General features: G+C 42.2%; 2 protein-coding genes and 1 long non-coding RNA gene across 5 annotated transcripts; 1 reads left to right on the top strand and 2 right to left on the bottom strand.

Moving 5' to 3' along the window:
- Positions 1 to 58: 58 nt before the first annotated feature.
- Positions 59 to 3,706, bottom strand: gins4 (GINS complex subunit 4 (Sld5 homolog)). Of its 3 annotated transcripts, none has more exons than XM_056419489.1 (8): positions 3,434 to 3,706; positions 3,234 to 3,320; positions 2,396 to 2,509; positions 2,199 to 2,263; positions 2,034 to 2,122; positions 1,479 to 1,569; positions 1,242 to 1,346; positions 59 to 962 (listed from the first exon to the last, which is right to left on the bottom strand). In XM_056419489.1, the coding sequence occupies exons 1-7, from the start codon at positions 3,530 to 3,532 to the stop codon at positions 1,250 to 1,252; spliced, it is 642 nt and encodes a 213-aa protein (XP_056275464.1). In that variant the 5' UTR covers positions 3,533 to 3,706; the 3' UTR covers positions 59 to 962; positions 1,242 to 1,249. The 3 variants fall into 3 exon arrangements, with proteins under 3 accessions (XP_056275464.1, XP_056275463.1, XP_056275462.1); XM_056419488.1 differs by having other exon boundaries at positions 2,199 to 2,266; XM_056419487.1 differs by having other exon boundaries at positions 2,199 to 2,296; positions 3,434 to 3,704.
- A 1,086-nt stretch (positions 3,707 to 4,792) lies between these two features.
- LOC130197032 (uncharacterized) lies at positions 4,793 to 6,540 on the top strand. The gene is made up of 3 exons (XR_008832360.1): positions 4,793 to 5,889; positions 6,246 to 6,368; positions 6,467 to 6,540. It is a non-coding gene; the product is annotated as an uncharacterized LOC130197032 (long non-coding RNA).
- Positions 6,541 to 7,843: 1,303 nt separating this feature from the next.
- On the bottom strand, positions 7,844 to 15,521 carry arid5a (AT rich interactive domain 5A (MRF1-like)). The gene is given in 8 exon segments (XM_056420059.1): positions 7,844 to 10,109; positions 10,203 to 10,368; positions 10,452 to 10,549; positions 11,125 to 11,177; positions 11,258 to 11,415; positions 11,417 to 11,439; positions 13,737 to 13,807; positions 15,416 to 15,521. Coding segments are annotated over 8 exon segments (1,881 nt in total). The 3' UTR covers positions 7,844 to 8,903.
- Between the last annotated feature and the right edge of the window lie 155 nt (positions 15,522 to 15,676).

A 15,676-nucleotide genomic window follows, 5' to 3' on the forward strand; every position in this document is an offset into this window, starting at 1 on the left:
TGGGGGAAGGGTACTGCATTTAAGAAATAATAAAAAAAAATGCTTTTGTAAACCGTCAATCATTTACAAGTACATTTATTTTTCTCAAATCCACATTTTCACGGTCTAAAAGAACAGAATAGCATTAAAGTATTGCAGATGCATCTCTGTATATTCAGGATTCTGTATCAGCTCAATCAGAGTGGTTCAGTTTCTTGAAGCTGGCGCTCCCTCCGTCCCTTATTAGCTCCGAAATATGGGCAATTTGTGTGAAGGCAAACAAGAAGCACTGATTGCTCCCTTTGAGACTCTTACATAACAATGCCATTTCAACAATTACATCTCACACCATATGTCATTTCAGGGCAAAACTTTTTAAAACACATGCAAAAGAAACTTCAAATGAAGAGATGCACAGAAGTTATCTGACAACTAACAGGATTAATATTATTTATGACAGTAATTCATATAAGTGTGAATGTCATTTAAGAAATAATGAACAAAGGAAACCATGTTTTTTTCAAACATGCCCATATGCACTATGACGCCAAGCAAACGGATGACATTTCACCCATGGGTGCATCTCGTGACTGAGCCGGAGAGGAGGAAGTCTGACAATGCGAGTCATCTGGGTGGAACAACAGAATCAATGAGCAGACTAGTTGTGACATTATTAAAAAGATCCTAAAATAACTTCACAGCACTCAAAACGCTGCTGTGGTGAGGAGGGTTCATTCCTCACCAAGCACCAACAAAACAAACTTATATTTGGTGTTATTTAAGAGTTACATGACTGGAAGATATAGTGCAAAAAATGTCCTTGTTTGTGTCCCACGAGTTAGTCCGTAATCCAGAGTGAAGAAGATGAAGTGCAAATCCAGATGTAATCTCTGCCGGTTAATGTACCGCTTATGTTACAAACGTAGGCCATTGCTCATGTTCTGACCTCCTGGAGCGCAAAACATCCAAACCAACAGACGGACCTGGAACAACCAAAGTTACATCGTGTTAATCGTAGTTCAGTGAAATGACAAATCTGCCTTATCGTCAACATATTTTGGTTCTTGAGACGTTTCTTGTTACCAGGTGATAATGAACACTGCAATAAAAACAGAGAGCTAAAAAGAAATCCAGATATCAGTGCAAAGCAGTTGCTTATGTAAGATCTGCAGGAATGAACTAGCAGATATCAGTGCTGGAGGTTGAGGGCGGTGTTGAGTCACTGAGAACGATGACAGTCAGACCAACTCGCCGTTACTTACCTCGACGTTCAGATTAACTGCACGGCTCCAATTGAAACAAGCGGCGCTATAGTTCGATACCTCATCAGATGTTGAGAGCCCTCTTCAAGATCTACAGCATACTCTCTGATTGAAGAGAAAGAGTGGAGATTATATCAGTTTTTTCAGTATCTATGCAGAACAACTTTATAGTACTGAATGTGAAAAGGTGACACTGCCACCTAGTGGGGCTTAAAAACAGTGACGCGTATAATGTACCTCTGATCGTCTGTTTCAGGCTCAACCAAGATGTTCTCCTGTTTCTCCTTCACTCGTAGAAACACAAAGGAGTCCAGGCAGGGCTCAGGGACTGGGATTAGAGTACAACACAATGATTTAGTGGGATGGAAATGTCAGACCGAGTACCACCATGCTACAGGAAGTTCAGGCACAAATCATTCTCGACTAAACTAGAACGGGCACTCGGTAGAGCGCATACCTTTGCATATCACAAGATGTGGCATTGAATTATGAACATTTTGGCATGCGCTATGGTAAAAAGAAGATTTTGACCTTTTCACGACCTTGACCTTGACCTTTGACCCGATCAATCCCAAAATCTAATCAAATGGTCCCCGGATAATAACCAATCATCCCACCAAATTTCATGCGATTCGGTTTAATACTTTTTGAGTTATGCGAGTAACACACAGACAAATAAATAAATAAATACATGGCGATCAAAACATAACCTTCCGCATTTTCAATGCGAAGGTAACAAATATAAAAGAGAGCAGGACAGTAAAAATGAAGAAAATAAAAGCAAGATTGTACCCGCTTTGAGCATATCCACTGTCTGCAGGTTGGGGGGCATGCGCTTTAGTGCTATAGCCTTCAGGTAGGTTTCTGTGTTGGCATAGTACCTGTGTGCCAGATGAACACGTGTCACAAAAACCTCGGAATAAACAAACAGCTCCAACCTCGCTGGGTAATACTCACTCTTTGGCGAACGCAAACTCTTCAGGTGAAAGCAGGGACGGATCTCCCTCGCCCCGAGACTTTTCCTTCTCCAGGACATGCGGGAAAAACTTTTCAATCTACACCATACGTGGCACAAAGATCATGCGATTATCTCAAAGGGCACGAAGTGAAATGAGAGCTTTAGTGTGCACGGTTATATTGTTGACCTTACTGACCTTCTGCAGACGGGCGCGCAGGTAGCTGCTGAGAACAAAGCGAATCCGGTCTATTTCCATGCGATGGATGCTGGCCTTCGTGTCGCCTTTCTTCACCCGCTGCAAATTGGCTTCCTGTTGGAGGAAAAGATCAGGAAACCATGAGGAGTTAACATCTGATGATCTATTTTGTAACATTTCCTGACAATTATGATGTCAACAATTGACAGAATACAATTAAGGCTGGAATGCAACTAAATACTTTCATGTACATTTTAGGGAAAGTACTCGAGTATATGAAATGTGTTACACTTTATACTTCCAAACCACAACAGAGGCACATATTGTGTTTTTTACATTGTATTACTTCCTTTTTAGGGCTTAAGAGGACATCATTTACTTTTCCACCAATGCATAACAATCGATGCTGACAGCCCAGTGCTGTTGTGACATTTCCAAATGTGGATAAAATCACAAACAGACAAACAAACTAGAACGGGCACTCGGTAGAGCGCATACCTTCGCATATCACAAGATTGGGCATTGAATTATGAACATTTTGGTATTAGTTGCATGCCAATTGGATACAAATTGACCGAGCTATGGTAAAAATAAGATGTTGACCTTTTCGTGACCTTGACCCTTGACCCGATCGATCCCAAAATCTAATCAAATGGTCCCCGGATAATAACCAATCATCCCACCACATTTCATGCGATTAGGTTTAATACTTTTTGACTTATGCGAATAACACGCACGCACGCATACAAATACACGGCGATCAAAACATAACCTTCCGCATTTTGAATGCGAAGGTAACAAACAGACCACAGAGCCGGAAGTACCCCGCTTAGTTTACCATGTGACTCAGCTGCTCCATCACACACTCCACCACCTCAGACTTGTTCTCCAGCAGCTCCGGGGAGAACTTCTCGTTCAGCCAAGCCTGCGAGGGGCACAGAGGAGACGGCTGTGAGGACACGGCGGACTCACGAGGGTCCGCGACGCGCTGTGTCTCCTTCTAACGAGCCCGGGGTGAAGTTGATCACGTCCTCTCACTTCTTCCAGCTTGGCGATCAGCTCGGCCGGGGTCATGACGTCCTCCTGGGTGTCATCGTGGTTGACGTCGCTGCCGTCATCAGACAAAGCGTCCGACATAGTGTGTTTTCTTTTGCGAAGCGAACAGACAAAATGCGGCGTTTAAGCGAAACGCTGAGTCTACAGGGGAGTTTTAAATGTGACGCGACTCTAACGGGGCAGTTTAGAAAAGTATCGCGAAGAGACAAACACCAGCTACACCGCAGCGGACATTTACTGGAGGAACTGCTTGTTTATTCCCGCCACTGCAACAAATCTCGCGAGAACGAGCGAAGTTAAGTGTTTCCCTACGTAAGGTCTGTAAGGACAGGTTCCTTGCGTGCTGTGTGGTGTGTGTACCGTCGATAGACGTTTAAAGAGAACAATGGGCATATATCTTGGAATGCTTTACCTTATAGACAGTAAGGCTTTCTAACATGATCGTTGGGGTCATCTTCTGTAGGAGATTGATTTAAACAGCCTAAAAATACCGCTGCCTGAGTCTAAATTCAGGGCTGTACACTTGATCTACCAATAGCGAGAGTATATAGTGTATTACTTTACATTACATGTATTTTAGCAGAGTAATATTCACTATATACACTATTTTGAAAGTGTAATGATTGTTCAACAAATTACATTTCCACGTAATTATAATTTGATGAATGAAAAATATGTTCAGCTGATGACCACAGTCATTTGTTTTGAATATTTAAACCCACACATGGAAAAAAAGATTCAGAACATGGAAACCGCTTTCCCACGAAGAAACCCCAAAGCAACGTGGCATCTCTCCTCTGCAGAATCACCCATATGTATTTAACAGAAAAGCATCAACTGCTTGCTTTGTTCCAGCTGTCTTCTTTCAAACAACGCTGCGGCCTGCAGCAGAATCTCATTAGTCTGATTTCCTCTTTGTTTCCCACCTCATTGCTCTTGCCTCAAGATTTTCCGTTATTGTCATCAGTAGGCCTACTGACGTTCAGGAATGCACAGTCTCTGTATGTTCCTCTGGGCTTATCTGTGCTTCATCAGACACGCAGGGTGTGAACCGGGTCGCACCATAATCAGGAGAGCTACTGTCATATAAAGCAGAGTCACCATTGCCACAGCCACCACATGTCCAGAAGAAAAGTTTAGGTGAATGCAGTGCAATGTTTTCAGCATGGTTCAGATTATTGGCAACATGACTAATCGCTTATTTCAGAAAAAGGTTAGTTTCTGCTGTTTGAATTGCTGTGCAGAATGAAAAACATGAAAACACAGGCTTGTTCGATTAAAGTTTCCTTGGCTCTCAAAATCCATGAAACTGCTCTCTTCAGTCAGTCCCAACTTGAGAAATACTGAGGCAGTGTGTTCAAAGGGTGAGCGCCCTCCTCAGCTCGGATTGCATGCACAGTGATGTTCCTGACCTCTGGATCTTCTTGCAGGTCTTGCTTCTCATTATCTGGTCTCGGTGGCCATTCACTTTTTGACCGCAATTGAAATCTCAATAGGTCTGCATCTGTCTCTGGAACTCTGACCTGATGGACCATCGATTCAATGTCCGCCGTTGTGGCCATTGGATCCTCAGGGAACCTCAGTAAGGCACCGATGAGTGTATTGGTGAGGTCAGGTCCTTGCAATAATTGTCTGTTCAACACCACATCCTGAAAAGAAGCAGTGCAGTCAAAGAGGACACACATTTTATTTTTCTCCGCATGGTACACCGCACGATGAGGAACGTAGGGGACCCTGCAGTCATCACGGTCAAGCTGCTCCTCGGGAACTTCAACGACGTAGCTTTTATCCAGTATGCTTTTATGCTTTTTTTTTAACACTTTCTTTTTCGTCTTTTCACCACAGATAGAACACATATATACGTAAATGAAAAACAAATGATAACCACAGCAAATACAAATAAATAAATAAAAAGGGATCTGGTTTGCTCTGTCCTCTCAAAAGCTAAATATAAAGATAAATCCGGAGAAACATTCAAGTGTTCTTATCTTGTGTTATTGTTGACGTGTAAACATTGTCTCACGGCCTTGCTCCCCTTGAGCTGTCTCCATCTTGGTGGTCTCATTCTTTGCAGGTCCACTAAACATCCAGGCCAGGACAGACTTCACAGCATACGGCCCATCATTCTGACTATTAATTAAGTGCCACGGCTCCATTGCCTTTGAGTTACTACCTCCAAGGAGAAGGCCTACATCAGCGTCAATGTGTGGTCAGGTTACTTCATGCACATGAGGCCACTTTTGCAGATGTTGTTGAATTGGAATGTTTTCCTTTTGAGCCGGGATACTTGTTGGAACATGAAGCACTTGTTGGAAGACTTAAGAAAACATGAGAACACCAGGACACACATGGATAACTCCATTAAGCAGCCATATTGGGCAAAGTGCACGTCGCTACCATGCTGGACGATGGACACAGGAAGTGAAGAAACACAATGAGTAGGTAGATAAAAACAGGCTCACTTTGACCCTAACAAGGATCATAGGGGCATCTTAATATATTAACATGTTCTATTTTTTTAAATATATATATATATAAATATATCACTATATATATATATATAGTGATTTATATTATACAAATATATTTATGATATTTATATTGTATATTTATATTAGATGGTATTTATATATCATATTATACTGAATATTAATATATATATATATTAATATACTGAATTGAATGAATAAGATATCCTTATTATTTCAGTATTGGAATAAATGTTACATATTTAACTACATATTTTACATATTTAAGTAGAAATGTGTGTTTGATAATTTTTTTTTGCATTAAGTCAAAGGCTACTGGTGTGTTTGCTGAAATTGATTGGATGGCTCTACAAAAAATAATTCCACCAGCCGCCACTGATCAGAGGACCATTGTGGTGGCTGGAGCTTGATTACGCTCAGCTGTGGAGGTGTGTGGGGGCGTGGCTCAGGGGACAGGTGCTGGGAAGATGCCTGATTGGCCTCAGCTGGAAGGAATCAGGGTAATTGTCTCTCTCTCCTATTTCAGCTGCAAGGGAGATGGAGGGACAAGACCGGCAGAGCAGAGCGACAAATAAAGTATCATGTCAAACGTCACAACAAGTGTGCTCATTCCTTGGTGCTGGGGGGGAAAACACTGGGATTATGACCAGTGTTGTTACAACCATCTACGAGGGACTCTGGCTGACCACACACTTCTGATTAAGAGCAAAAAGGCTGGAGTGGGGAGGGTTGTCAACCCTATATTCAAATCAAGAAATTACCCTAGTGAGTGGATTAATTGAGTCGCGACCCGACCCCGGAATAAGCGGATGAAAATGGATGGATGGATGGATGGATAATGTACACTACATACTCCAGGACGGTAGGTGGCGCTCTTCGCTTGAAAGATGGACTCCAGTGTTTAACATTTATTTGTTCCTTCCCAATGACCATTACATATACACGTATGGTGCTTATCTGGCCCCTCGTGGTTAAGCTTGACAATTAAAGAGTTAAACCATTACCAAATAACTTAAATTCAAAGAGCCATCAACTGAATCCAATATCAAACATTCATCAACACTTAAAATCCTCTGGTTTTCTTGTACATTACTTCAGGTCATAATGATACGTTCGACCTCACACATTAGTGCCTTGTTGTCCGTGAGGGTCTGTTCTCTCACGAGGGTAGACCGATTTTGCATGCAAATTACATGAATATCTTTAAATAAAAATCCATATTTTAAATGAAATAATTTATTTATATCCAAATCCTACCAAACTGACACCAGATCAGCACGTACACACATTTTATTTTTGATAATATACTGTATCTAATTACACAAGGCCATTTTAGGACCTAGGTGAAATAACTGTTTTGGGAGAACTGCTTTTAATGCTGGCATACTAAACATTTGGTGTTACTTTGTAGATATTACAATACATTTGGCAATGATAGCAATGCCGTTGGACTTTAAAAGCAGTGTATATGGTTTGGCACGGGCATATTTTGAGTTCTGATATTGGGCTGGTTTTTGGGCTGGTTTTATTGGCCATTGGGCTGGTTTTGTCACACAGACCTGGTAACCCTGCCTGGCCTCTTCTATTCATGAAACGGCATAGGCAGGGCATTGATGCAAGAGCTGGCGTCAAGACTGTCTGCTATCTCTAAATGTGTAACAGATATGAAAAGGCCATGGAAGAAGTCGACTCCGTTACATATGCACGGCTCTAATGGCGAGGCAGGTAAACATTACGCCGTCCCTTTTGACAGTCTCCGGCCCCGTCTGGGTTCAAAGGGACCAACAAAATCTACGCCTACATTGGTCAATGGTGGCTGATCTGGTGTCAGGCGATCTTCTCATCGGCCATTTTTTGATGAAGCATTCCTTTAATTAAAAACAGAGGACCAAAGGTTGTTTATACATTTTTTAGACATTTTAATGTTGATTGTTGACATTTTTCAATGATCATTCTGTCTCAGTACATTTGCATGACGATAAGATCTGCTTATACGATCTAAATGTCTAAACATTGATACAAACAGTCCTGATGAAGTAGCATTATGTCCGACATACTTCACAATTCAGTTCAACAACAAGGTTTCTTTGCTTTCAACACAAAGTATTTAAATTGTTGAAGTGAGAACAAATGTGCAACAACTGTGGTTTAGATCAATTTAAACGGTTATATTTAGGCCAGCTATTGGGAATTTAGCATAATCAGACAAATATATCATTGCATAAGCATGGCTTATTGTTTAGCATTTAATCAAACTATAGAAAAACTAAATACGTACATTTAATAAGTAGATTTAGCACAGTTCTGTTAAAGAGATGATGCATCCGTTCGATCCAGATTGAACTTGTTTCACTGTGATCATATAATTACCATATCTCGAGCCATCACTTCCTTTACCTTCAGCGTAGTTTGGTTTGACCGCAGAAGGTCAGCACAGTCGCACCGTTCTGACCGTAACTAGTTCACCACTGGGGGATGACTGTGAAGCCACATCACCTAAATATGTCTGTGTTGCATAGTTAAGCGTGTTAAAAACACAAGTAGGGCTTTACCAAAATGACTATGAGCAACAGACAACGAGGCCAGCCAGCTCAAACTGCACTTATTGAAAATGCGGACGGTTATGTTTTGATCGCTGTGTATTTATTTGTATGCGTGCGTGCGTGTTTGCGTGTTATTCGCATAACTCAAAAAGTATTAAACCGAATGGTGGGATGATTGGTTATTATCCGGGGACCATTTGATTAGATGTCGGGATCGATCGGGTCAAAGGTCAAGAAAAGGTGAACATCTTCTTTTTACCATAGCGCGGTCAATTTGTATCCGATTGGCATGCAACTAATGCCAACATGTTCATAATTCAATGCCCAATCTTGTGATATGCGAAGGTATGCGCTCTACCGAGTGCCCGTTCTAGTTATTATTATTGTTGTTATTGAAGTCTAGAGTTAAAATACCAAGAATCACAGCTTGTGAGGGTAAAAGAGATGCATAGCAGGTCGGGCGTATCCAGTTTGGGGATTTATCAGAGGAAGGCCGTAGGGATACGGGTAAACAACAGACCCCATGAGAGCAGAGTGACCGGGGCTCATCGGGACGTGTCGGTATATTAGTTGAGATTGAGGTAGTCTCATTCTGTTGGGGAGAAAAACCGGATGTAATAAAGGCTGGTGTCGAGAGTATCTCCCTGGTTTGTCGCAGCTCGACACCGGCAGACTGGCGGTGGGATGGGCCAGGCTGTGCTGAGTCGGGGGGACCTTCTGCTGCATTGTCCTGGGTTTCTCCCTCTTCTCCGTCGGATACAGCCAGGGAGCCATGCTGGTCAGCCTCTTCGCACAAGTCAGAGACTCGTCCTGCTGCGTCGCCCTGACCGGCTGGATTTTATAACCTGGCCGAATAGGAGCGGGCCGCAGAAGCTGCACAGATTTTGGAATAACTTTGGTGAAACTAGAGGTAGATGTTGAAGCCCAATCCGATCTCACCGTGGAAGAGGAGAATGACTGGAGAGTTTGGCTGGAATATTTGCCTCTCCCTTTGTGAAGAGGCATCCAGTCCGAGTCTTTATTCTGGACTTTAATGGAGTCTGCGGATTGGGAGCTGATGTCTTTATTCTGTCTTGCAGGGTCTTTGGGTATCTGACTACACTTCCTTTCCTCACTACAGCTTGGTGTATTTTTCACAGCGCTAGTACAGTTTTGGGAAAGTGGGGACCCTGATGCAGGATAAACTTCATTTCCTTCCGGGCCGTCCTCTGATGAAACAGAGTAAGGGGAGGGGCTGCGTGAAGAGGACGGGGACGAAGGCAGCGGCGAGCTGTCGGAGGAGTCGCAGTTCCGGCTGGAAGAAGCCCGGGCCGGAGACTGGGAGCGGCGGATGACGGAGGGCCTTTCGTTATCCTCGGTGTGAGGAGGATTCAGTGGCAAGTTCAGGCTCGCCTGGGCCATCCGCTTTTTTTTCTCCAGAGGAGAGATGACCTCTCCGGCAGCAGGCGGGAGAGGAGCAGTCCAGGGGCTGGACGTGGGGGCCTGGGCGAGGTGGGCAGAGACAGAAGTGCAAAGACCGGCGGTGGCTCGGTTTGGCAAAGAGCGGTCTGGCGGGGCGGCCCAGGGGTGAGGTTGCATCACGGCTTCACTTCGGCAGGCAGCCTCTGGACTTCTCTCGCTGTGTATCTATAAAGTGATACAGGTCAAGTGTTAGGACACTTTACGTGGTCGTACAGGTGTCTTTCTCCGTGAGACCTTTTCTTCCATCACGTGTGTTACCTCTATCTCTGAGTCCATCTCTCTATCCGACGGACTCCTCTTCCTCTTCCTCTCAGCCTTGGTGACCTTGCCGTCCACGTTTCTTTTATATGGCTTCCGCAGTTTGCTTGGAGGCAGAGGTCGGTCCTCCTCTCCTTTTGTTTGTCGTTCAAAGGGCAGCACCAGCCTAAACAAATCACAACTCTGGTTATGAATCAGTTAATATCGTGATTGGTTTGACAGGTAAGTTTAAAACAAAGTGAAGCTCACTTCTCATAGTGTCTGCGAGTGCAAGTAGCAGCGCTGGTGCTCCCTGGACTTCCTCCCAGCTCATCATACACTTTCTTCCAAAGACGCCCTGATGTCACCTGTTGAATAACAAAGTGTAAGAAAATAAGTAAGTGGCCGAGACTCAATGGCGTATCACTCCAGGTACCCTACAAACTGAACGTCTGCCTAGTTTGTCATCATTTACGATATATTGTCTTATTATTTTGTGTGTGCAGTTTCATCCAGTATGTGTGGGTATAGGAACCTCGTGGATCAGATATGGTTTGAAGCTCAAACTCATCTTATACCTAATTGTTTACTCTTAATTTAAAGTTTTTACGTTGTTTTGTCCCAAGTCATCTCTCTCCTTAGGCATCGAGTTAACTGACAAGTCTGCTGGTTTTCACACACTCATTTTTAGAAGTGAGCAGTGGCGGTGGAGACGAGGGTCAACCCTGTTTCCAGCCCCGGCTTTAGTACCGTTTCCACACGCTCAGATCTCGTCTCACAGCGTGGACATCAAAGACAACGCAGCGACGACAGCTCCAGAGCGACATTTCTTCCAGTGTGGTAAAAACCACCGTGTTACAGCACCTGACCTATCGCTGATTCCTTCACTTACACACTGGTTGAAGCACTATGAACTATACTCAAATAAAAAATGTATACTCACTGAATCATAGCCCCCAAGTTTCTCAACAGCTTTGTAGATCCTCCAAAGATTAACTGGGGAAGGAGACACACATGAGAACTTCCCTTTCTTTCAAATGCCATCTGAATAATGTGCTCATTGAACATGAACTCACTCTGCCTGAAGCCCAGATGTGGGATCCTTTCTATAGGTGTACCTCTGTCCTTCATGAACGAGTGCAGACCTGATACAAACGCCTTCTCTTCCATTTGCACTAGCTTGGGCCTCTCTTCTTGTTCTTGTTCTTCTTCTTCTTCTTCTTCAGTCATAGAGGATCTCAATGACAGAGGGAGAAACCTGTGGAGAAAACATTTCAAATGATTTGCATGAAAATCAAGTAGACGGGAAAGAAGACACGCAGCGTAATCTTACGGGATGCAGGTGTTAAAATGAGACATCAAAATCTGAAAGTAGGGTTGTACCGCTACACATCCTGTCTGGAGGGAAAGCAACAGACTTGTGGGGTTTTTGGTGGAGAGTTGTCAGTCGCCGGTATCACAAATGTCACTTAGAAAAACAAACGTGAAGCCAAAAGATGTTATATATGTGATCAAGTGTTGTAAACAAACTTTGAATATTGAAGCTGCTTTGTCATTTCTGAGAAATGGCTGTCGGTGTGTTTGCTGTATTTCTGCAGAACTAGTTTCATTCACAGTGATGATGCCAGGAAACTCGACGTGTCAAGTGTTACAACCCAGACTACCCAGAAAGTCAGGGAAAGAAATTGACAATGTCACTATTTGTGGTTTGTAAGAAAGGAGAAATGAAACAGTGAAGACATGCAGAGTTAAAATCAACAGTTGGACAGGTTTCAAGAAGAGAAGTAGAAAACATTACAGTATTGGGAAGATTAATTGTTGATGGAGATGATACAGTGTCTGTATTTTTAACAAAATTATGTCGTACGGCTTAAAAGATTTAATTTGGGTGTTTTTCTTTTCATTTATCACTTAAGAAAAACTCAAACTTTATGTGTTTTGGTGCGTGTATACAGTACGTAGTATAAATACATGGTAGTTGTCCATTTTTTACCACAACAATTATTATATTCCAAAAGCACAAATGCTGACTTCGCTTCTGTTATTTCATGCCGATATTTAAATGTGAAATATCACACCGCACGTTGTATCCATCAATTTCAAAAGATTGGATGTCAAAAGAGGCCACGGCCGACAGCGTCAGTCTCTTACTTTGAATCAGCGCACCGAGAAGCGGCTTTATTTCTGCCGCAGTCATTGTTCAACAAATCACCTCGACGTGGTTTCATATTGAATAAAGTTCCTCTATGTGGTTCCTGGTTCCGAGAAGTCGGCCTCCAGAGTGAGTAATAGTGAAGGTGCGGGCCTTTAACCAAGATGACCCGACTGAGTCACAGTTCAGCCGCTCCACAGCTCGGACTTTCCACTTCTGCATCGCCTGCTTTTCCCACTGCAGATGTTATGTTTCTACTCAAAATGTCCAAAAATCATATGTGACACACCCATTTTAATTGTCTGTATTACCACAACTGTTATTAGCTGATAAAAATGCGACACCATTATATTTCCATCTGCATCTGAAATAACGAGGAGGTGGTGAACACGTTAAAATTGCAACATTTTTGAACAAATGTAAAGGCCATGGGTGTGGGTGGGTTTGTGGGTGGGCGTATTATGATTCATTATTTTTCCTTATTTTCAATTGTTTTTTTATTTTTGATTTATTAGTTGTGTTTCTTCTCATTTTTCACTTTACGTTGTCTGTTTGCTCTACCTTCCTGTCACTTTATGCAGTACTACTGCAAACAGAACAACACACACACACACACACAAAATACTTGTTCGCTGATCCCTGTCGTTATATTGTGCACATTCTCTAATAAAGTATATAAAAAAAAAAATTGCAACATTTTGCTTGGGATCTTGCATAAAGTTCTCACTCACTTTCGTCGCTGTTTTCAGATCTGATTCACAAAACGTTGAGGTTTATGCATCCGTGGTTGCCAACAGGAAGCGTCTGCACTCAAAGCCACACACTGCAGATCTCAGTGTGAATATCGTTGTGAAACACTCAGCTGATTTCCACTAGGTACATTTCTTTTGGAAAACTGCGTGGGTCGATGTTGGTGTCAATGAGTCAACGTGTGATCCTCCGGCGTGCTGCAGCGATGCTGTCGGCGGGCCGCAGAAACCACCAGGCTTTCAACGAACATCTCATGCATTGTGTTTCTCATATTGTACCTCTCGTGTCACTTACCAGAATACTGGCTCGCGAAGACCTGCGGCAGTTTCTCTATGTGCCGTGAAAACATTGTGGTGTGTCTCATGAGGTGAGATGTGCGTGTGTTTCACGGCCCTCTCAGGATACAAAACACAATCACATATTTCCTCGTCGCTCATTTCGCAATCAGCCATCAAGATCAAACAACTGTACTCGCACAATCGGCACTTTTTCTTGCCACAATCTCAAATTGACAAGCAAAAAAAAGGAAATGCTAAGACTGCTCAGTCGGAACAGTCGTGTGTGTCGTCACTAATTATTTGTAACTGAAGGTTAACCCCCGAGTGCTTCCAGAAGGGCCAACTGACGTGAATCAGCAGTGAGTGAGTTGGTACCTGGTTCTCGGTCCCCTGCTCTTCGTCCCTGGCTGCTGTTTGTTGTGAAGTGTCACTCCGGTGCTCCCGAGCTTCAGGAGACACACAGCGGGGACAACACAGATACTTTTTAGCATCTTTCCCAAAAAAAAGTGTTAAAGCCGAACATCACAACTGCCGTGAACGTAGTCGTTTTATGTCATTTCCGTCATGCTCAGATGATCAGTGCACAAACTAGAAAATTGTACAACATATTGTCAACTGAGTCTGATATAAAACTACAGATTGTAAAACCACTTGCTGCTCATGAACATAACCGCTTGCATGCTGCAGCGTATCATATTGTAACACGTGCACTACAATAGATGATCTGAATCAATAAACTGCAACATACGTAAAACATAATCGTTCCTTGCACTTGTGATTGTTAAAAACCCTGCACATGTTACTATTGTTACTGGAGTATGAGATATTAATAATTAATGCATTTAATGAGGAAAAAGGGGATTTAAGACCACAAGCAAAGAAATATGAATCTTCACAAACTACTGGAATATGAGATATTAATAATCACTGTACATTATTATTCTTATGGTTCATGCTTTCCTCAATATTAGCACCGTATTCATGCATTTAATGAGGAAAAAGGGGATTTAAGACCACAAGCAAAGAAATATGAATCTTCACAAACTATGAATCTTCACAAACTACTGGAATATGAGATATTAATAATCACTGTACATTATTATTCTTATGGTTCATGCTTTCCTCAATATTAGCACCGTATTAATGCATTTAATGAGGAAAAAGGGGATTTAAGACCACAAGCAAAGAAATATGAATCTTCACAAACTACTGGAATATGAGATATTAATAATCACTGTACATTATTATTCTTATGGTTCATGCTTTCCTCAATATTAGCACCGTATTCATGCATTTAATGAGGAAAAAGGGGATTTAAGACCACAAGCAAAGAAATATGAATCTTCACAAACTATGAATCTTCACAAACTACTGGAATATGAGATATTAATAATCACTGTACATTATTATTCTTATGGTTCATGCTTTCCTCAATATTAGCACCGTATTAATGCATTTAATGAGGAAAAAGGGGATTTAAGACCACAAGCAAAGAAATATGAATCTTCACAAACTGTCATCTCCAGAGCTCGTCGGCCTCGACCCAGTCAGAATATCACTTGTGTGCAAAACCAAGATGCTTCTCTTTTGAGATCACTTGTTTCCTGTGCTGTGGCTTTAACCTTTAATTCCACTTTCTGTATTGACTCAAACTTCTCATTCTTGCGTTGAGGAAATACTTTTGTTACACTGCATCATTTCTCCACCACTTTGGGACATGCGCTATTCATGTTTATTGTTTTGCTTCTTTGCCATTTAACAACTGCATTAGATAAGCTGCTTTCACCAGATATGCTATCCATCCATCCTTTGGATAAGTAATTATAAGTGATTATAAATCCCTGAGACGGTTAAGGTTTTGTAAATCAAACTAGTTGGTTTCTTTCACAAATTAATGTGTTTACAATTTTTCTCCATAAACAGACCTGGTAAAGCTTTACATATATTGTTTAAAGAGTTAATTTTCATCAAGATCAATATCTACAACTGTACATTATTTAACTGATTGCAGTACATTCATAAAACCTTACAATGAACATAAAAGTCCTTCTCACCCATGTCCAGAAGTCGCCTTCTCGTCTCTGGCTTGACGGAGTTGTGTGACACCATGTTGAACTTCACGCCACAGAACAGGAAGCTGTCTCCTCCGAGCCGTTTCATTGGTTGTTTGCCTTGCAGCAAACGAGTTTGGGAAACAGAGTTATTTTCTTCGTCACTCAAGTCTCACGACGTCTGTTCTCCGTTTCATCACCGGATTTTCAGAGAAAAACAACATCTGTGTCCAAATGTTTGTTCTTTGTCTCCAGTTTCCACAG

Source organism: Pseudoliparis swirei, chromosome 7 (genome assembly GCF_029220125.1).
Source record: "Pseudoliparis swirei isolate HS2019 ecotype Mariana Trench chromosome 7, NWPU_hadal_v1, whole genome shotgun sequence".
NCBI lineage: Eukaryota > Metazoa > Chordata > Actinopteri > Perciformes > Liparidae > Pseudoliparis > Pseudoliparis swirei.

What these genes read in the sequence shown, in the direction of transcription:
- gins4 (XM_056419487.1), bottom strand. Translation starts at nt 3,532, where the DNA reads ATGTCGGACGCTTTGTCTGATGACGGCAGCGACGTCAACCACGATGAC. An exon ending in TGATCGCCAAGCTGGAAGAA is followed by an intron (nt 3,321 to 3,433) that starts GTGAGAGGACGT and finishes TGCCCCTCGCAG; the next exon opens with GCTTGGCTGAACGAGAAGTT. An exon ending in AGTGGATATGCTCAAAGCGG is followed by an intron (nt 1,570 to 2,033) that starts GTACAATCTTGC and finishes CTCTAATCCCAG; the next exon opens with TCCCTGAGCCCTGCCTGGAC.